We start from the raw sequence: 23,010 nt of genomic DNA on the forward strand, positions 1-23,010 counted from the left end.
GGCTTTGCAGTCCCACAGAAGGCTTCCACTTTTGCACATAGATTCATTTGTCCAGTGGGAGGTTAACACACAGCTCTGGAACCCAGCACAAGGAAGTGCAGTGATGAAGGAAAGCCCAGCAAGCAAATCCTGGAAAACTGGAACTTAGGGAAGAATTGGACTGGCACAGTATAGCTCACACATCCTTCCTTGTCTTCATAAACTCTGCATCAGCACCAATAAGGAGAAACTGAATCTTGTCAGCGGGTTTGCAACTGGCTGGAGTTTCGCAGTCCACTTTGTTAGGAACTGGGAATGTACAGAGCAGAAGACAGACTAATGCACAGTGTGAAGCAAACCCAGCCATGTTTTAAAGACCAACAAAGCAACACCAACTGGTTCTACAAAGAAGGTGAACTTACCCAGAATACACTATCTGCTTTCTTAATTCTCAGCTCTGAGTTAGCTTTTCTCAACAGAACCGTCAATGGAGAGATTAGAATCAATCACTGGCATACAGAGAGGCCTCAAGTCTGTCTTGGACCTCTCCCACTTCATCATTTATGGTATGCCTGCAAGCCCTGGTTTCATAAGATCAAGGCAAGAGTCTACAAAATGCCCTCTGCAGGAAATGTGGTAGATCTTCAGTAAGCATCACTGAATAAGGATAAAGAAATTGCCACATGGCCAGTACTAACCAGGTAGTCAGTGACCACTGTGGCCATTAATAGAGCCATTAATAGAGCAGGTGTGTATCATATGATTACTAGTCAATTAGAGACCAAGTAGTGGCTGATAGCCACTAGGCATTCTGGTCACATAAGTTGCTCTGTAATTCTTCAAACTATATAGATAGTTATTGGGAACTTACTCTGTGTAAATTGCCATTCCATCTTTATCATTTCATTCAGTAGCACCACTGTGATTTCCTTCATTTGATGAAAGGGAACCCAAGTTGTTGAGATCAAGTTGTAGCAGTCTTTTGCTAATTTGTGGGTTCTTTTTCCTTCCATCCCTTTGCCACTCTTTCAACCCCCTAATACAAGATAGGAGAGGAAAAAAAAGAGAGAAAGGAAGAGGGGGGAAACATTATTATTAGACTACTTTCTGCTGACTTGGGTATCAAGTTCCTTGAGGCATTTGATCTTTGCCATTAGGATGTCTAACTTCTTTTTCTACTTTCTTCTTTGCACATGACTAGTTAACAAACCACAACCAACAGCAACCAATCAACAACCAACATGCCTTCCCCCTGCAACACCTATCACCACCTCTGGGGCTCTAGCATTTATATGCCCTCTGAAAAGTCCTCAGAATTCCAAACATCACACCATGTGAATAGTAACTGAGACTAAAAATTGAGACTAAAAATGAGGAGTTCCTAATCCTGGGATGACACATTCCCCTAGAGTCTAGGATCATCAGCATAAGCATGCTTCAAGTGTGGGCAAACACTGAAGTGAAGATGTTCCTCAATTAATTGTACATAATATGGAGATCTTGGGTCTAAATGGGCCAGAATGTCAATGTGTTCTTTGCCTAAACCAGATAAGAACTGACAAGGAGATAATTGTGTTACTTTGGAATGAGATCAGGAGTAGTGGTTAAGTATAACTCAAAATTAGATGTCAGATGTCTTCTAAACTGTATAATAGAGATGATTAAATTATCAAATGACTCCTGTTGGTATAAGAGAAATGAAACTCCTTTCATTGGGTACAAAAAAATCATATGCAGATAGGAATTGGGATTAGAGATGGCTCATGCTGGTACTGAGACCTGATAGTGAAAATACTTGCACACTAATACTGACTTAGCTTAGTAAAATTGAACGAAGACTTTAACACTCAATCTTTCCCAGCATTCATTCTGATCAGCCCTCTGTCTATTCATTTGTTTATTTATGGCACACGTATATTGGTTAGAAGCAACATCTAAACTTTAGTGAAAGGTTTCTGCTTTTGTGGAGCTTGCCTTTCAGTAGAGATGCTCAAAAGTTGGGGTTCAGAGAAAATGTCAGAGGGTTACTGTGTTTGGAGCTTGGTGGGAGCAGAGGAAATTTGGTGTGTAACAGTAAGCCATGTCCAAAGTTACACTCTCTGTCTAGACCTTACGCAGAGCAAGCAGAAGATTTATGTTCAACAGTGATGACAGATAACTGGTAATAAATAAAAACTTCCTAGAAATCCTGTCTCAGAATTTACCATAGTCTAAATAATTTCAGAAAACTCCTCCTTGATGAATTTTAACCCATCTTTACCAAGTTGAAAGAAAGAATTTTATGTCATGTTGATAATTTAGAGAATTCTTTTTGAGTGAACAGTGGGTTTTAGGACACAATGAGATGAAAATGTTTGTTTTCAACTCCACGCAAGCATGAAGCTATCCTAATTTGTCTCAGTGCTAACAGATAATACTTTGAGCTGAGGAAAAGAACCTTATTGAATAAGATCATTCTTAAGACTTTACAAAAAGAAAAGTGTGGTCTCCCTCTTTATGGTGAAACTTTAATTTTTTGCAAGAGTTCTGAGTAGAGCTACCTTGAATTTACACCATGACATCCCTTTTCATTTGAGCAAAGATGGTACATGAATTTGTACCATTGTATTGCTGCTCATGAGAAGGAAACATAATTAAGAACTTCCTGAATAGGACCTCATTTATCCAGGAATTAAGGGCCGTATATAGTCACCTGATTTTTGACAAAGAAGCTGTAAACATTCAATGGAAAAAGGACAGCCTATTCAACAAATGGTGTTGGTCCAACTGGCACTCAGCATGCAGAAGAATGAAAATAGACCTTTTCTTATCTCCTTGTACAAAGCTCAAGTGAAAGTGGATCAAAGATATCCACATTAAACCAGATACACTGAAACTATTAGATGAGAAAGTAGGGAAAACCTTAGAACACATAGGCACAGGAGAAAATTTTCTGAACAAAACACCAATGGCTCTAGCTCTAAGGTCAAAGATTAACAAATAGGACTTAATGAGATTGCAAAGTTTCTGTAAGGCTAAGGGCATTGTCAAGAAAACAAAACGGCAGCCAACAGAATGGGAAAAGATCTTTACCAACTCCACATCGGATTGAGGCCTAATATCCAAGTTATACAAAGAACTCAAAAAGCTAGACACCAGAGAATCAAACAACCCTATTAAAAATGGGGTACAGAGCTAAACAAAACATTCTCAATTGAGGAATATCAAATGGCTGAGAAACATCTAAGGAAGTGCTCGACATCCTTAGCCATCAGGGAAATGCAAATCAAAACAACTCTGAGATTCCACCTCACACCAGCCAGATTGGCCAAGATCTAAAACTCAGATGACAGCAGATGCTGGCGAGGTTGTGGAGAAAGAGGAACACTTCTCCACTGTTGGTGCAGTTGTAAACTGATACAACCACTCTGGAAATCAGTCTGGTGATTCCTCAGAAAATTGTACATAGTACTACCTGAAGATCCAGCTATTCCACTTCTGGGCATATACACCAGAGACACTCCAATATATAACAAAGACGCATGCACCACAATGTTCATAGCAGCTCTATTTTTAATAGCCAGAAGCTGGAAAGAACCCAGATGTTCTTCAGTAGATGAATGGATACAAAAATTGTGGTACATTTACACAATGGAGTACTACTCAGCTATCAGAAACAATGACTTAACCAAATTCTTAAGAAAATGGTTGCATCTAGAGAATATCATCCTGAGTGAGATAACCCAATCACAAAAGAACAGACATAATATGCAGTCACTGATAGTGGGATGCTAACCCCAGAGGGCTCAGACTGCCCCAGAAACAACTCACAGACTGTGTGAAGTTCAAGAAAAAAAAAAAAAAAACATTATGCTCAATCCTTACACACCAAGAAAATGTTGACTAATTCTGGGTTACATCCTGTTTTACATGTACTTTTTGCTCATTGTAACTAGTAAGACCTTAATGCAGAGTATCAAACCTTAAAAAAAAAAAAAGCCAAGAACTGACAAAAATGTATTTGTATACATTTATGCAAAAATGTTCAAAATTTGTTCTTTTATCTTTGTTTTTTTAAAATAAAGTTTTAAAAAAGGACACCATTGTGAGTTGTCTATTTACAATATAACTACAAGTAGTTCTTTCAGAAGTGTCTGTTGACAGCTTACTATTTCAGGAGCAAGGGAAAACTTAAAAACTTTGGTACTTACTTTACAAAATAATCCTGTTTTGCACATACAACATTTAGAAATGGCTATGATGGACCAAGGTGAAGGCTCAGAGAATTTAATAGGTTTTGCCACATAAACATGAGGATCTGAGTTCAAATCCTAAGAGCCTAACAACACGGACATGTAGCATGAGCATTTCTGTCTCCGGAGTTCTTACTGAGAGATAGAAGGAGAGGAAAATTGTAGGGCAGATAGCTTAATATGTGCAAGGGGAAAAACACAGAGAGACCCTGTCTCAAACAAGGTGGGAGTATTGACATCTGAGGTTGCCCTCTGGCCTAGAACATGGACTATAGCTTGTATGAGTTACAGTTATACACATGTATGTTCATGAATGTGCATGTGCACAAGCACACACACCAAAAAAAAAAAGCAGTAACCAAAAGAAACTGTCCATCAAAATCAGTCCTGACCTGTGAAGACAAATGAAATGGAAAAGTTAGTATTTAGTGATTTATGTGCATGGACCTCCTAGTAGAACCTCTTTCTACTACAGAAAGAAGTGAAAACCATGCCAGGCATTCTCTTCACCTACTTAAGGTAACACAGAATCTGATATATAGAGTATGTCATATTTAACTTAACTTGAATAATTAGAGCATGTTAGTCTATATCCACTAAGATTCCTGTCTTCCCAGAGACCCCGAAGATCTAAATCCTTATGTGAAATTCATCGCCATGTTTGGTTTTTAATGTGCTCTCCCAATGTTGCTTGTATCCTTGGTTCTTTGTGTTGGATGTCTGAAGAAGTGAACCAGTCAGGTAGACTCAACTGGACTCCCTAACCTCTGATGTACACACATCTCTAGATTTCTAGGTTATACTTCTAGTATGTTTAGTATCAAGTTTTGGTCCAGCTTTCTGAACTAAAGCACAAATACACAGAAAGTAATTCTAATCTAAATAAAGGGGAGAGACATCTCTTGTGATTTTATCCATGTTTGCTTCTTTTATATTTTCTCAGATAAAGAGGAAATGGCTGTCATTTTTATTTAAGAGAAATTGATTTGGCATGGTGATGGCTAATGACTCAGATCCCAAACCATTTAGGACAGAATTCTCCTAATATAGGATTCAAAATCTGCCATAGCATCTCAGAGCTTTGGCCTTCCTTGACTGGTAAAAACAGATGGACTTGTTGGGTGGGTGTGAGTGTGGCTATCAACAAAGTCATGGTCCCTTTTTCTCCTCAAGTTTGTTGTATGTTAGGTAAAATGACCTTTACTTTTCCTAGGACACAGAAGTACTCCATGAGTCAGTCTCTTGGGTCATGACAGCATCTGGGGGTGGTATTCATGTGGACCACGCAAACATCACATGAGTTAGGTTTTGATCTATACATGATTCTGAAGCTACTTGGAAATCACTTTGGAAGATGCAATTTTTTGACTGGGTTGAGCAATTCCTGGATTACAGCTTTCTAGAGTCTTCCTATTTTCTTCCTACATCCTTTAATCTCTCTTCTCCTCTTGAAACCCTTGTTTAGGGCTAACTGTGCAGCCTTGTAAACCTCCATTAGAGAGAGCTCCAGGTGCAGCAGGTAAGGGAGAGACAGAAACAAATTACCCCTATGTCAGTGAGAATTCTGGGAAAGTCTTGCTGATGAAGAGAGGAAAATGCCAGAAAAGGTCTCAGTGATGCAGAAAGATTTTGGAGAAGTGGTAACCACTGAATTGAGTGTTCAGGGTCACATGCATTTGCCTTTGAAATGCGCCAGCATGGGAGTCAAATGGGTGTGGCAGCAACCAGTCTTTTGCTTGGATGTATTCTTGTGGCTTGCTAAATCCATGGGCTCCTTCTCTTATTCACTGCCTACAGCATTTCTTTGAGAAGGAACTGTAATTTGGAAATGCCCCCTTCTTCACAGCCGATGTTTTCTAGCTCTTTTGGGGAATGCTTTGTATAACTTAGTAGCTTGTTCCCAGATCAAGCTGTTCTGGTTGCTTACCATTTAAACAGAACAGTGGAAGCACCAGACTTTTAAAAATCCCCAGCCACCTGCAGGTGACATTCCAGGTGGCCAGCAGCAGTAGCACATGCTCTATTTCAGGAAGAAGGGCTGGACCTGCTCTTTCTGGTTGCTCATATGCTAGGTGTTAAGTTCCAGGAGCTTTTAGGCTTCACACATTTCTCTATTTTTCTTTCATCTCTCGCAGAAAAAAAAATGGTACCTGTGGCCATATTTTTTGCAGTCTTTGGTCTAAGGATTCAACTTCATGGCTTCATTTTGTGCCATTTTGGCCAGAGCAAGGGCAAACTAAGTGGCTATCACCCACAGCATGGGCAGAAGGTGTGGTAAAATGCCTAAGCTTTACATTTTTCCTTGCCTCTCCTTCTGCCTTGTTGCTTACCTGTGATTCCATGATTAGCTTTCATTGTTTGAGTTTTCAGTGGTTGCTCCTCGTGGGAGTAGATCTTCATATCTACTTGCTTCTAAAGAAGACATCAGTTTTTCACCTCTTTGTGGGGGTTAGCATTGGGTGTTTGTCAAGGAAAGAGATAAACAGGAATAGCAAGTCTAGAGCAGCCTTGTGTAGGACCGACAGTAGTAGCATTGTTCAGCCTGGTACTGCCCAGCATCTGCTTACCTAAGCAGATTGCCATGATTTCTTCATCCCAGGAGTTACCTTATCACATGTGCTAATGGCTTTGTTTACTAACAGTTGATTCTCTCTTGAGAAAAGTCTCAGAGACTTGGAGTAAGTAAATGATGCTTTTGTGTAAATTAATGTTCTTTTTGAGACATTTGATGCTGTCGTACATCTTTGTAGCTTCCTGCACATCTCTTGTGTATGTTCTGTGTGCTACTATACATGCAACAGGTACCTAATCTAAGCTTTCTAAAGAAGCCCACTTGCAGATTTTTTAATAGGCCCTGCTCTTTAAAGCACAAATAGAGATTGTATTGGTTTCTCAAGACATAGCCGATTTTTAATGTGTTCCTCTGCTGTATGTCTGCATTGCACTCTGTCTGTACGGTGATTATGGAGGCCAAAAAGAGTGTGTCAGCTCCTCTAGAAGTGGAGTTATAGACAGTCGAGTTATAGACAGTCGTAAGTTGCTGGGAACTAAACGTGTGTATTCTGCAAGAGAAAACCCGTGGGATGATAATTTTATTTCACAATAGCTTAATACCTGCAAGAGGGTCACGAAAGCTACTGTACAGCATTTCTGGGTGCACCACCTCATCTCTGATAACTCTGTTATATAGCCACGGTTCATTGTCATAACTTCTGACTCCTGCTGTTAACTTGAGGGGATTTTGCCAGCTGTCTACATTTTTGTTTTGCTTGTTTGCCATATAGATCAATGATGATTTATCCCTTGCTGATTTGTGTCCCCAACTTTCCAGTCAGCAAGCAAAATTCTCCTCACGGGACCATGTAGTTCTCTTCTGAGAAAGTGGGTTTGAAAATGAGAACTTTGAAAAGACACACTAAAGTTTATATCAAATCTCATTAGTGGATTTATGGTGCAAATTCCAAAATGCTGTTTAAAATTCAACAATAAGAAAATAATTTTTTATTAACACAACTGCCTTTAGAGCTAGGATTATAGACTTAAAATCCTAAAATCTTGGATGATGTTGTTGCTCAGGCATTTTAGTAGTTTTTGCTGGTTACCATTTCTACCCCAGATATCTTATTGTCACTTGGGGAAGGTAACAGTGCTCTGATGTAACTTTACCTTGTTCCATTTGGTGACCGTGCATTGGTTTGTCTTTTACTAATGCCATCAGAGAAGACAACACAGCCTCTGTTGGGTTTTCCTATTTTTTTATTCACTCTGGAGAGAAAGGAGCAGGTATCCTGCAGCCCAGAATAATTCCCCTCTTCTCAAATCTTGGGAGACTTCCTCTGTCCTTTGGAGGTGGCAGCTATAGAGATCAGATCTGTGACAGCTATGGTTCTCAACCTTCCTAATGCTGGGACCCTTTAGTACAGTTCCTTATGTTGTGGTGACTCTCAACCACAAAGTTACTTCGTTGCTACTTCATAACTGTGATTTTGTTACTGTTATGAATTGCAATGTAAATCACTGTGTTTCCCAAAGGTCTCACCCCTGTGAAAGTGTCATTTGATCTCTGAAGGGGTCATGACCCACAGGTTGAGAACCACTGTGTAAAAGTATCCTGAAGGTTGGTAAAGGTAAAAGACCCAAACAAAACCATCCTCCAACAATGTTTATGCCCTTTGGGTGATCCCTGACTCAGTGGATACTAGGCACCATCATGGGTGGGCTGTTGGGGACTCTCAGTCTGACTCCAAGTTCAGGGCACTGTGTCTCCACTCTAAAGGCACAGACAGCTGGACTTCAGGCAAAGGTAAATTCACACAGCAAACATGATTGCATGATCTTAGCAACAGGGAGCCAACAGTCTCATCTTCTTGCTTCTCGGGCTGTGGAGTATAGCTCCCATCACAATTACACTTCAGAGTTGAGCTTAAATGGACGTAAACATACTTGATTACTTTTTAAAGAGAAAGCACTCTCTGAAAAAGATATCACCTTCCCTCTTACTTTTCTGACCCAAAAGAAAGTCTCTCTCTAAGAATGAGTATTTCAGGTTTTCTTCTGGGAGCTGAAATATCTAAACCCCAAGAGAACCAGAATTGTAATTGCCATTTGGTTTCTGTCCAATAAGTACCATTGTCAATGATGGTTCTGATAATATATGTAAGCCGTATTTCCTCCACATGCCTAAGTTTGACCACATGAAGCATACCTGCTGTTGCAGGCATGTGTCTGTCTGTACATATGTCCCTGATAAGAGTATAGAGGCAGGCCTATCTTGAATGCTTTCATACTGTCATTTAAACACTGCGTTTGTATTAGCCTCTCAGTAAGGTAGCTTCCTTCAAAGGATAAAAAGCCACATGCTTTCGTTTCTTTCTGACACAAAGATCATAGATATAGACATGGATGGCCATTGTGGTTCAGAAAAATGCTTTGGTGATATTATGAGCTTGTCTTAAAAAACAAAACAAAACAAATAAAAACCTGACAGTGCAAGTCTCTGAAGGAAGCCATTCCTCAAGATTGGACTTCACTGTCCTGAAGCAAAGAATTTCACCTTAGGATTTGCATAAGTTTGGGTTGAAGAAATGAACTAGAGGTCAATAGGACTGGATGCTCTTGTAGAGGGCCTGGGTGTTGGTTCCTAGACTCCACATGGTGACTCACAACTGTCTGTAACTCCAGTTCTGGGATGCGATGCCTTCTTGCCTTTCAGATATCTGGCTTGTGCCTGGTTTATGTATGTACATACATATGTGCATTTGGTACATACATATACATACATGCAGGCAGGCAGGCAGGCAAACATTCATATGCATGAATAAAAAAATGCAGTTACTTTTTTTTCCTGAGATTTAATTTGACAAACTGGCCGTTCCTCTATATTTGAGATTCTGTAGGCTTCTCCCTTTCTCTAGGACAAAGACCCAGCCTATTAATGTGCACCCAGATGCCTCACCATCTTCTGTCTACCCTCGGTTCTTACCAGTTAGTTAAGCCTGTAGGCCCCAGAATACTGAGAGACTCTGTGTCCTGTTGCACTCCCAAATCTCTGAACACACTCAGTTCTCCACTCCTGTGCCTCAACCCACCTTCTTTCTCAGATCAGTGTCTGTTCATTACTCAAAATCCATTCCAAATCACCCGGAGGTGGTCCTCCCGTTCCAAATCACCCGGAGGTGGTCCTCCCATTCAAGATCACCCGGAGGTGGTCCTCTCATTCCAGAGGTTTATTCCTTAGCTTGGAGTCTTAGAGATCACAGTCACTGCTGTGGACATGGTATCACCAAAGCTGGTCATGACCACAGTGCTTGACATTTCCTTCTCGTTCATTTCTCTCAGCATCCCAGATGAATTGTATTTACATGTTAGTAAGGATTTTAAAGTGCAGAGAGATTTATAGCTTGTGGACAGCCCCACCACCACCAAATGTATTTAGTAGAACATTGAAACAAGCCACTCTTGGATGCATTGTTCTGGAGTAGCAACTGTATTTTATTGATTTTTGTAACCTTCCAACAAGTGGAATGCCTGCCACTAAAGAACACTGGAGGTATCTGTTGAATGAGTAATCTCACGTGTCTGGTCTGCCTGTTATTTATCTTTATGTTCCGGGGTGGAACTCAGGTCCTAGAGGGTATTCTGTTCTCAGTGAGTGTGACAGGCAGGTACTACATCCTGTTTGTTCACAGTATGTCCAAGTCATTATCACAGCTGTCACCATGGTCCACGCAAGCTATGGGCACCAGGAAGGCATATTAAAGGGAGTCATTTACCACCACTCTTCCTCAGTCTCCTTCCAGATGGAGAGCACTATGGGAGAGGATTGAACTGCCAGGATTATAGCACACACCTGTATAGCTGTACTCAACCTCTCTGAGACCATGGGAGGCAGAACAGGCAGGGGAAGAGAAAAAGAATGGATTCTGAGGGGCAGGCAGCTTATTAGACAGCACCCTGGCTAGCTGCTCTGTCGTTGACATTGGAAGGGAGCTTGATGCCCCTCCTCAATCAGTGCTGTTTTCTTCCTTCAAAACAAACAAACAAAGACAAAAAACAAAAAACAAAAAACCTTCTAAATGCTTGCCTTGAAAATGATCTCCATGAACCCACATTAAAAAATAAATAAAAACGGAACTGGTGCCATGTGTTTATAATCCCTGTATGGGGGTTGGGGGCAGGCAGATCCTGGGGCTCACTGACGCCCACAGCAAAGAATGCACAGGTATATTCAAACAGAGAGAGACTGAGACAGAGTCAGGAAGAAGGAACTAAGCGTCCCAAGCATTTGTTTGCTGCTTTGTCACATTTAATTAAAGAATGTGTCGAGGCATGTTACCTCTATGGAAGGTTCCTTCCCAGAGTATGGTATAAGAAAACAATGGTTTTGTTGTGAGTGGATTAAAGTTACAGGGCATAGGTGGCTTTTAGGGGTGATTCTTGCCTTTCATAAGCTTTGGATTCTCAACACATTGTTCTTCCTGGATATTCCCCTTGAACTCTGAAACCACAATGTGGAGGGTGTTGGCACTTGTGTCTTATGTATCTCCCTAACCTCAGCCCTGCTTTTGAAATAAACCATCCCAACAGGAAATCATGGTGTGTATCTTTATGTCACCAAACCCTTGTTTCTTCCAAGCATTCAAAATTTCTGAGTAATTATGGCAGATGTCCTGAGGCTATCTGTCAATCACATCAAAACACACTGTCTAAAAACACAGACATATGAAGGGCTGGCCAAGGAGACCCTCCCGCCAGAGTAAGAGTCAGCCTGTGCTCCCCTCCCTGTCTCTCCCCTCCTGGGCTCCAATGCTGCCTCTTCTTGTGTGAAATGCCAGTGCTCTGTATGGTGTTCTGTTTATAGTGGTTTGAACCTTTTTCTGCCCATGTCTGTCATTGCTGAAGTAACTCACCTCTCTCATATCGACTCTCACCCAGGAGCCGCACAGCAGACTCTTTGATGTAGGTCTTCTCTGCATGGCAGCCAAGACCAAGTGTGGTTTTCATTGCATGCTGCAACCTCACCCTTTGGGTCGTTGCCTCCAGGTTAACTAGATCCTCTCCCTGCACTGCCCATGCATGCGACATGCTTTCCCTGGTAGCTCTGAATGTAGCAAGCACTGGACGCATGCATGGAATTAAAGCAGCGGGCATTCCGTTACACTGAAGAATTGGGATATACGATTCCTCTTTGGATATTCTTGAGGGCCTGCAAATTGTTGATATTCTCCCAAAGCCGCTCCATGCCACGAGAATTCAAGACTAGAGCCTTGGGAAAGAGATAACTAAGTCTCATGTTAGGCTGGTGCCCACTGTAAAGATCACGGCCAGGGATTTAGAAGCTAAGGTCTATTTCTAAGTAGCCGCTTACCTATTGGTTAGTTCTGTGCCCTTCAGAGCTTGGCATGGATATGCTCAGGGTGCCAGGGATTTCACTACTTCTCATGGCTTCCTGAACAGTGTTCCCTATTTTGGTTTGCTTAGACCTGATAAGTATATCAACTTAATAAAAACCAACTTGAAAGACAAATTTCCCCAAGAAATACAATTATTTGCCTTGAACATAGCTTATTGTATCTAGCAATACCACTAGTTCAAGTGGCAGTTAGAAAAAAACCAACCCTGAAGACCTCTTGCCTCCCTGTTCTCCCCTTGATATCCAATGTTCTTATATCTGGGGCTTTGGCAGAGTTGAGCCCCTTCTATAGATGTGTCCATTCTATTGGACACACCGTGTTTGGTCTAAACAGGTCCTTTGAGTATATTTTCCTTTCTGAAAGTAGCCTGGATGGAATTAGAGGACAGCCCTGCTCAGGCAGGTGATTCTGACCCAGGAGTAGAGGCACTCATCATTAGGAGAGCTTCTTCCTATCTAGGCCTCCTAGAAAGGAACCAGCTAAGTCTCCTTGAGAGGCTCTTCAGAAAAGAAATAGTTCCCTTTGTTCCTGGAAACACACAGTGCTTCCCGTGCTAGTGACAGAACGGCTTCAGAGAGACAGAGAGTGGGGATGAGAGGACCCATTCACAGGGCAATGGCACCAGTGCTGCAAAATCAGTTCTGGGGCATCCTCAGCCAGGGTCTATGCTGCTCTGCTTTCACAGGGATGCAGGAAACAACACCAGAGAGAAGCAGAGACAGCCGTAACGCTGCAAGGGGGAGCAGCAGGAAGAAACTTGCTGCTTTTAGTTCACAAGACCCCTCTCCAAATTTAGATTCAAAAGCTAAGGGCACATCATCCGTCCAGATTGTGCTAAATGTTGTCTCTGTGGCCTGAAGAGATAAAATGAGTTTTGATAAATAAATGAACCAGCAGCAAGACGGAAAGGAAAAAAAAAAAACATGAAGGAAAAGAATTCTTACCAGAGCAAAGGCATTGAAGCATGAAGTCGATAAAAGAACACATTCTTGGAAATATGATATATGAGTGTAGGGTTTAGTAAGGAATTCTTTTGGGTTAATGAGGACACTTTGATTCTGAAGGTAACTTGTTCCACTGACTCCCCGTACTTTTGTCGGTCTCTACTGCCCAGGTTGCTATATGACATTCCTAAGGAATTACTCTGCCTTCCTTGCAGTCAGCAGATTCATGACCGCTAATCAGCAACATCTCAGACTGTCCTTTTTGGCTGTGATGCTGCAGGCTCCGTGCAAAACTCCTAAATAGGAATACTTAACAAAACATCCATGCCTCTGCTGTCAGCCAAAGACAGAGCTAACACATAGCTATTTTATTTCCTTGTGCAATAAAGGTATAATTGCTTTCTATGCTAGATATCAACAGGACTGGTGCCAGGTCTCTCCCAATGTCTTAAGGAAAAAAATCTCCAATAACAAAACAACCTCAGGATACCACAAACAAAGCTATCACCAGCCATTAGTGTCAAACAATTCATCCCAGGCTGGGTGTTTGTGTTGCTGGTTATTTCTTTTTTAGTCTTCAAGGAAAAGCAACAGATAAAAGAAACTGCTGTTTGTCCGCACCTGATGCTAGTGCTTCTAACAGCAGCACCAGGTAGACCCTCAGCACTAAAGGTCTTTGTTGGTATAGAGGTAGAGGCATCAGAATTGGAACTATGCAGTCAGTCAGTCAGATGAGCTTCCTACCCTAAGTTCTTGCAGATAAAATTAGAATATGGTGACAAAGTATCATGCACATGTGTCAAAGTCTAACATGTGGAGAAGGCTCACAAAGAATTGTTTTGATCTCTGCCTATAATAAACAGCAGGGAGTTGTAGTGATTTGAAAGCTTACTATATGACAAAATGCCAGCACACCTGGTCAGACTCGCCCTCCCAGGCTGCTTTTGGTGTGTAGAGGGCTCATGCTTTCTCCTTCCAGAGCTCTCTCCATTGAGTGTGATGCTCTTGTCTTTTTCGGGGTGTTTTCTTCATGATTAGTAACCCTGGATCATTGCTTACCAGTGTGTAAATGTAGCTACCTGTTGGTTATCACTGTCTAGAGATGACTGTCTGTAAACCTCTTAATGATGAGTGAGATTTAGTGTCCAGAGAGAAGCCATGGAGGCAGAAAGCAGAGCAGTTTGATAAATCCTCTTGCCCTGGTCAGGATACCTCTTGCCCAAGGGAGCTGTAAGAAGAGCATGTTCTTAGGGGCCAACGTCATTCTCTAATCACAAGCCGAGCTGTGTCTTTGAGTCCCCAGCTCTTTGTCTTGATCTGGGATTTTTTTTCTCTGCCCTCTTTTTCTCCTAGTTACCTTATCTAAGATATCCCATTCGGCAGTTAGGCCAAAGGTGGAGTTGGGGTTGGAGCAGAACATATGTCTTTGCTGGAGAGCTCTGGAAATGTGTGTGCAAATGTCTTTTTTTTTTTTTTTGAACCTGCTACCCATACCTACATATGGCTCTTGAGCCATGCCCTTGAGGGAGCTCCTCTCTTGTATTTGGAACACACTTCTGAGTGAAGATGTATTTGATGCTAGTTAAATAATCTCTTTTATATCTCCCCTCTTCTAAACTAATGAGCCTCCTAAAACGGAGATGGCTAGACCCCATGGAGATAGAGAAGGGGGTGTCTAGAATGCACCCATTGTGACTTCACAAACAATTTAGATAAAACTTCAGCAGCCAGTTCTTATTTGGCAAGACTCTTTTTTTATGTAATGGCTTAACTCTGATTTATTACATAAAAGTTGCTGGCAAATATGAACACTAATTCCACTGTGGTAACAACTGTGATTGAAATAATTGGAGTCTATAGTCAAGCTAGAGAAAATAAGCATTAGTGGGTAGGTTGTCTCAGACATCATTCCAGGATTCCAACAGTGAAGAAATACATTTATGGGAGTCCAGATAGAAGTGATTACTTAGAAAGGGTTTGGCTGCTTCATTCCTCTGCCTTTCTTCCACATGCACATTAAGCCAACAGGACAAATGGAGCCAAAGACCTGGGAGGAAGAGCATCCATCCTCCTGTGAGCCATTCATTAAAGTGACTCATGGCTTTTGCTGTTAAGAAATCTTGATAAATTATTTAGTATTTATGACACAGTATGGCTGGCTTTCTGAGACTATCATTTCCCCATGTTTCTTCTTCAATCTTTTCCCAAATTAATATCTTAGCTTGTATAGAATCTCACCATGTGGTAGCTAGCTCCCCAATCAAGACCCTACTGTATGTCCTGTTGAGTATTCGAATCATATCAGTGGAATTTACAGGGTATCAGCAATGTAGACATAAGTGGGGAAATAGAGCATGGACATCACTATTGCTCCCAGTTTTTGTTCATTTGCATCAGTGCCTTTTGGGGGCATTTTCATTGGCAGTTGCCACTGCCATCCCCACTTTACTTACAAATATCATTGACTGAATAGTCAACTAATTTTCTCCTTACAGAAGCCTTCAAATTTTCTCTCCTTATCCCCAGTTTACAGACAAAGCCGAGGCTTGGAGAGGTCATGCTACTTCTATAACACAGTACAGGTCATAGGTGGTAGAGCTAGGACATCAGGATTTCGAGTCATCTGTCCAACTACAAACCAACTACCCATTGCTGGTGATGCTGACTTGTACTGCCAGTGCTTTACTGTTAAATGATTTGGGTGCATCTGGGCATAAATGAAGGTAAACACAGAGAAGACACACTGTTCTAGTTTGCTTTTATGTTACCAACCAAAATGAAACTTGGGGAGGAAAGGGTTTGTTTTGACTTGCAGATTATAGGTCATCATGAGAGGAATCCAGGACAGAGGCTCAAGAAGGAGCCTGGTGGCAAGACTGAAGCAGAGACCACACAGGAATGAAGCTTACTGACCTGCTCCCCTTGGCTTGTTTATCAACCTTTCTTATATAGTTCAAGTCCACTTGCCCAGGGTTGGCATTGCCCATAATGGGGCTGGGCTCTCCTATATCTGTTAGGATTTTAGAAAATGCCTCCATGACATATGCATTGGCCAGTCTGATGGACATAGTTCCTTGATTGAGATTTTCTTTCCAGATACATGTATGTTTGTATCAAGTTGACAGAAACCACCCAGCATAGATACTAAATTCTTTTTTTAGAGCAAATTTGAAAAGCTTTATAAGAAAGTAGCAAGGTTCTCAACCACCTGAGTTTTGTGATAACAAGTTATCTTTGTGTTTCAATGAGAAATCCAATGTGTAAGGAACTGACATGTTTTGTCTCTTTATCAGCAATCTGTGTCATTTTCTTTGTCTCCTAGAAGAATGCTTTATTCTTAGGACTAATTACTAAGGCAGACACCCTGTGGCATGCAAATGCTCTGAGATCCACAGTAGTCATTGTTGTTCAAAGCTCAAGATTACAGAGCACCCAAGGATTCAGCAGAGCAGTGAGGGTTCACATATCACCCCTCTGCACACCCCTGTTCATCTCAGCACAGTTCAGATGATCTATGTGTTTATTGCTATTAGATCCCATTTTAGAATTGAGCATAGGCATAATTAAAAGCTGTTGTCAGGAAGATGAATAAATTATCGACACAAACCATAGCAAAGGACTTCCCAACAAAGCCATTTAACAAGTGGGCTCAGATCCATACTCTAGAGTGACCATGAGTGTTTTCTATTTACATTAAAACAAATGCATTGTCCTTTAAGAAAAATGGAAAGCAAGTGCAGTGTCTAAGAAAAATGCTTCAAGATTAACAAAGAGCTTATTTGATATAATTATCATTAGCTTTGATCCAAGTATTGATTACAGCCCATCTGTCAAGGAGAATGATGTGGAAAAAAACCCTCCTTAAAGATGTTCTTGGATAAAGTCCTAATATCAGTAGACAGAAGAGACTTGATTCTCTGTGCTAAAAAAGAAACATAAAATATACTATTTATCAAATGCATATCCCACCCTGATATTAGAAAGGTAACCCTTTTTATTTTAGATATACTTATTTTTACTTTATGTGTCTGTGTATGTTGCCTGAGTGTATGGCTGTGCCCCATATGTGTGCATGCGGTGCTGGTGAAGGCCAGAGAAAGGCTTGATCCCCTGGAATTGGACTTACAGGCAGTTGTTAGCCACCATGTGAGTTCTGAGACCCGAACCCTTGTCTTCTGAGACAGCAACAAGTGCTATAATTAACTGCTAAGTCACCTCTCTAGCACTGAAAGATAAACTCTTAAGTGTCTAACTCTGAACAGGTGCTTAAAAGGGAGCACTGAAAAAAGTCAAAAGATACAAAGAACTTGGGTTATTCCAGAACCTGAGACGCTGTCCAGTTTAGAAGGTAGTGGTCCACCTAGAGATGTAAGCTGTCTCAATGACTAATTAGCATGCTGCCACTCACAGTAGCACCATTATTTTTACCAGGTCACATAATAGTTTTTGAGACCAGAAGATATGTGAATAAGATCACTGACAATTGTTTGGCATGCATTGCAATGACTTCTTTCTTCTTTAAAATTAATGTAGTCTGGATAGTCAGACACATTTTATCCTCATTAGTACTCAGATAAAGTGAAGCACTCATCTTGACCAATATATCCAGACATTACCAAGACCAAAACTTCACATCAGTGGGATCTATATTCTCCAGTGGCTGTAGATGAGTTCTATAACCTATGTCTCAATGCTTTCATCTTTTCTTTTACTTTGATTAGAAGTGGCGTGCAAAATGTATTAATCCTCCAGTCCATATTTAGAAAGGGGGACCGAAGAGGGCTTGCAGACATATGAGAGAGAGAGAGAGAGAGAGAGAGAGAGAGAGAGAGAGAGAGAAGGAAGAGGGGCTGTGAACTGGAATTGTTTTCAGGAGGATAACTAGACATTAGGGTTAACATTCCACATGCCCAACTTGATAGAACAATGTTAGATGTAGTTTGGACAGCCCAGATTCCTTTGCATTTCCCTCAAACACGTGAAGTCTTACAAGGGCAGTTTGACTTCAGCAGTCCATTAGTAACCCCTTGTTTTTACATGAGCCTCTTGGGATACTCTGTTGATACTGGATACTGTTTCTCACACACGTTCCTTTCCAAGGACATGGCATCCCTTCTGGAAAAGTAGCATGATTTTTACAATAAGGTTGCTTGATCCTCATCCCAACTTAACCCTTCAGATATGTGAACTCCAGTAGATATTTGAGTCTCTGATTTTTTTGTTTGTAAATCAAAGAGTTTTAGCAAAACACGTATTTTATCTACTCCTTTTAAAGGGATCAAGTTTGTGAGCATTGTGTAAATGCTATAGAGCTGAGTTGAAGAAGACTTAAATATGAACTGAACTCGGCACTTTCTGATCCTGAAGCTGTATAAATTCACCTGTGAGAGCCTGGAGAGATCTCACTGGCTACTTTTCCAGTGGACCTGGGTTCAATCTCTAGCACCCACAAAGCTAGATAATAATTATTGTGCTTCTAGTTTCAGGAAAGCTGATCTCATCTTCTGACCTCTACAGGCAAAGGGTGTTCATGGTACACAAATATTCACGTAGGCCAAATAGCCATATGAAAATAAATGTGAATAAAAAAAGTTAAAGCTTATGTTCCAACATCAATTTTAGAAAAGAAAGGAACTCATAGATGAAAGAACATCTGTAAAGAGGCAGGTTATCTTATGAGTCAAGTTTTTAGCTAGGCCTTCAGAAAGCTGTCTGAAGTCTGAACACAGAGACAAGACCATTTGAGGAGGTCACAGCACAAGTAGATATTTAGAGTTAGCAATATTCAGGTCTCATTCCTGCAGGAACAAAGGCCCAAGCCTAAGGTAACAAAAGCTCTCACCTAAAGCAAGTAACGAAAATAATTAGATTGAGAACTCTAGAATGAGGCATGGTTTGGAAGTTCTTCTCAGATGGGCTCTAAGTTGACACTTGAGACAGAAGGGTCCCTTAGTGCTCCAGGAAAGACATCTTTGAATTAGATTAAAATAACAACATTGCAGAGGTGAGCCGGAGGAGGTGAGTCTGCCATAATTAAGTTTATTGAATGGATTTATGTCTGCAGTGCTTTCAATATGACCTCTGGTGGTCTATAATCCTGGTGGGCATTGAGAGGGCACCATTCAATTTTTAAAAGGACTAGCCTTCCAGAGCGGGGAGAATTTGAATGATAGAAATTATTGCACACAGTGCTACTTTGTTTCTTGACCAGCCCCTTCCCAAGTATATTATCTGGAATTCGTGTTGTTGTGTTCCAAAGCTGCTTAGCATTTCCTTATTCCCTGTAAACTTCTGTTTCCTGAACCCCTTATCCAGCTCTCACCATTTTCCATGTAATCTAGAACTGAGAATGTACTCAGCAGGTGCTCTCTGATTGTTAAATGAACATCCACTGTTCAAACCTGTAAGGTGGTGCTAGAATTATGTATGGCTTTTAATTCTTTCTCTCTTGTCCATATCTGAAGCTGAAAGTATGTGTTCACAGCCTTGATCTTAGCAATTTGTTAAGTGCTATGCATCTTGTTATCCGAGGGCAGGCTCTAAGACTTAATCATCTCTGTTCCGGTTTGAATGGGAGTCTCCTTGAGCAATGGCACCCATAGCTAGTGCACAGTTGATAAGAGATTCTTCAAAAGTAGCAGTTCTCAAAATCCCTAAGCAACATTATCAGTGGAGTTTGAGAGACTGGGAGAAAAGCAAAAATCCATATCTCTAATTCAGAGTCATAAAGCAGAGACTCTGGAGCTGAGACCTAGCAAGCTTTGGCAAAGTTCTTCGGGTCCAATCCAAAGTTTGAGAACCACAGTCTGGGAGAAATATCTTCATGGAGTCGGGCAGACAATGCCAGGATGTAGAAAAACAAGGGCTCAGGGATAAGAGGGTTAATATGGATGCTTAGGAAAAGAGGCAGTACATCTCTCTGGTAGATGACACAGGATCTGAAAAGATGGGCATTGGGGGGGGGGGAGGGCAGGAAAGCCTTTGCCATGAGTTTTGATGAATTCCAGAGCCATGTCCAAATCGTTCTATCTATCAAATCATCATGCTCAAGGGCATTTACAGGAAATATCATTATTCAGTAGATGGAGATGTCTCCTCCAGAGACAACAATGTGCTAAACACGTACTTCTAAGAAGTTCATATTCCAGCCATCGTCCTACATGCCCCTTCAGAAGGAACCTTTTCATGGGGAATCTTTGGAAAGGTTTTTAATCTTAGATTATTGGTCAGCACACTAAATGCCCCTAAGGCTTCAATATCACAGCCAATCTGCATAGACAGTGGGAACACAAGAATGAAAAACCTATAGCTACCAAGTCTTACAGCCTCAGCCCTACATACTCACCTGTCAGCCAGGGATGAGTTAGGGTCAGCCTGACTGCTCCTATGAGACTTAGAACTGGTGTATTTTCTTTCAATTCTCAGCCCCGTTCCCCGCCCCCAGTTGGCTTTGCATGTTCACCTAAAGCCTTTTCTGATGTGGGCCTGCCTCATCAGAATGGCAACCTAAATTTAAGAATGTGACTCAGAGTCATTTTCTTTTGTAGTTTTAAATACAAGTACCGTTTTCCCCACTGCCCTCTGTGGATGTAGACAAGGAAACTCTGATGCTGCACATGAGACAGAAGAGGTAGTTTTAGTCCACTTTCCTTCTGCAATGAGTGTTAATCACTAAGTCTTGTGGGGAGAAGAAGAAACCACCATAGGCCAACTTTTTGGTTGTTGAGTTATAGATTCCCTTTTTTAAAAAAGATCAATGAGTTTCATGGTATGTTTCCATTTTGGGGAATAAAATAGTGGGGCTTTGGCACCCCCACTCTGTGGTCTGTGAATGTGTGAGACCATGAACTATAAAGACTCAGAGGATTTATCTCAGAAGGGATCCTGATAAATAGTTCTGTTGGCAGTTGAAAAACCATGCAGGCTGTTGTTCCTGGCACTCTTCTGGTAGGGAGAAATTGCTGAGATGGATATAAAATATAGCCACAGAATGCTCTGATCCCACCTGGGTTCTGAGGTTCTGTTCGGGTTTTTGTCTAAGAGTTTCCCACCTCCTGCCCCTCATCTCTACCTTGTCCATAGCTCAGGGTGTGTTCCTGGTACTTTGCACTTTAGTCAGAAAAACAGCCGTTCAAAGCCGCAGCAGGGCTTCTATTTTACACTTTGAGTTCAGAGCATAGAGCCTAGTGAATGGTAAGGAGGTAAAAATTATGTCAGGTCTAAAGTTTTAAATGACCAATGGCAAGGTCTATTGTGTCTTCTCCATTATTCTCTGTGAAAGGGGCTGGGGAGTGTTCAAGTATGGTTTTCAACATGGCACCCTGTAGACTAAAGCCTTTTCATTGTTGTACTTAGGCACTGGACAATATGTAAAGGACCAGAACAAAAGAAACGAGAAATCAAGGGTCAATGGAGAAGAGTTACTTACACTTTTCAAAATATCTTATTCCACTTATGTTGAACTAAAATAACCTCAGTGACACTAAACTATCATCTCTCTACCACAGTGCAGAAAAAAAAAATTTTCAAGGAAATCCCCAAACAAACCACAAACTCATGGACTGAACAGGGCCTAGAGAAGTCATGAGATCCCTCAGATGCCACCAATGTCTCTATCAGTGACTATTACAAAGGCAATATTGAGCGTATTGCTTGGCCTTAGTCGAGAAATCATATATTTTCCTTGATGAATTTGAACCCAAGGCTTTCCTTTGATTCCTAGCACAACACAATAGTGAATATGTACTTTCGAAGCCAACTTCCTGCTTGCACAATAAAGCATATAAGTGTGATGCTTATCTGCACATCTCTCACATACTCACTCACTTATTCCCTTACACACATGTGTACTTACACACGCACACACAAACCACTTAATTTTCAGCGTTCTGTTCACTCAAGGTCCTTGGGATCTGTAGTAGATCTTACCCGGTCAACCTGCATACATATCTTAGGAATATGCCTTACCTTTGCTATTTATAATACCCCACTATAGCTTAAGAACTGCAGACCTGTCCCTTGTTTTTACTTAAATGCATGCTTGTGGTGGGAGCGAGGGAGGGCAGGCTAAGTACAGAGGTAGGCTGTTTCCCTGTGAGCTTTTGTTCCCGCCTCCTTTCACCACTAGACTAACCAGATTCCATTCTGTCTCTCCCCTCACTTTCCTGCCTTGGTGAGAACCCGGCAGTTGTCATTTCCTTTGTAAAACGAGCCATGTTCTGTCGCTTTTGTTCAGTGTGCTTACTTTGTAAATGCAAGAATAAGTTATTCTTCCTTTGTGTGTGGAGGGTTAACACAGTTCGGTGGTTTGGGACGTGACAAAGGGCATGTTTGATTGGTAATCCCAGGAAAGAATGGAGAAAGCCAGTGCATGTCACGTGACCGGAGGTTCCTGGAGACTGACCTACCATGCCTCTGAGTGGGCCCTGCATTCCCAGGCTGCACTGTGCTGCACTGATTCCTGCCTGTTGAACAGCCAAGCATTACCCTTAGTAAAGTACAACTATACTAACTGGTATCCAAACGCAATGAATTCTAAAGTGGCCCCGCTGCTCAGCATTTTTTCCTGCTGCACCTCTCCAGTTCCCTCTATCCTAGGGGGAGAGGTCCGTGTTGCTTCCCACCTGGAGAAGGATTTGGGGATCTCCCCACACTCCGTCCCTTTTGCTTACCACGCTGTTCCCGGCCTGGGTGCTTCCATTTGCTGCTTATAGACAGCAGTATGCTGGAATTCCTTTTATAGCTTTGAGGGGTCTGTAAGGCTTTGCTGCTTTCCACTTAGCCCTGACCTTGGGACCACTCGCATACTGATTCTCTGGTCAGTGTGCGGTGGGAAATCTCATGGAAACCACATACCAGTTTGTATAGTAGTGCCCTTCCGAATTGCCTACTCTTGAACAAAGTTCAGTGCTAGGGGTGCGCATTTGGCTGCTTGGTACACAC

At 41.5% G+C, this 23,010-nt stretch overlaps 1 protein-coding gene across 11 annotated transcripts in view; it reads left to right on the forward strand.

The window, feature by feature from the left end:
- KCNMA1 (potassium calcium-activated channel subfamily M alpha 1) overlaps positions 1-23,010 on the forward strand; it is a 666,778-nt gene that overhangs the window by 367,606 nt on the left and 276,162 nt on the right. For 4 of the 11 annotated variants that reach the window (XM_080926069.1, XM_080926073.1, XM_080926074.1 and 1 more), the window contains exon 4: positions 11,646-11,669. The exons of the other annotated variants lie outside the window; for them this stretch is intronic. In XM_080926069.1, coding sequence (XP_080782195.1) covers positions 11,646-11,669 — 24 coding nt within the window. The remainder of the gene's footprint in view (positions 1-11,645; positions 11,670-23,010) is intronic. 11 annotated transcript variants of the gene reach the window in all.

This window comes from Micromys minutus, assembly GCF_963924665.1.
Source record: "Micromys minutus genome assembly, chromosome: 12".
Lineage (NCBI taxonomy): Eukaryota > Metazoa > Chordata > Mammalia > Rodentia > Muridae > Micromys > Micromys minutus.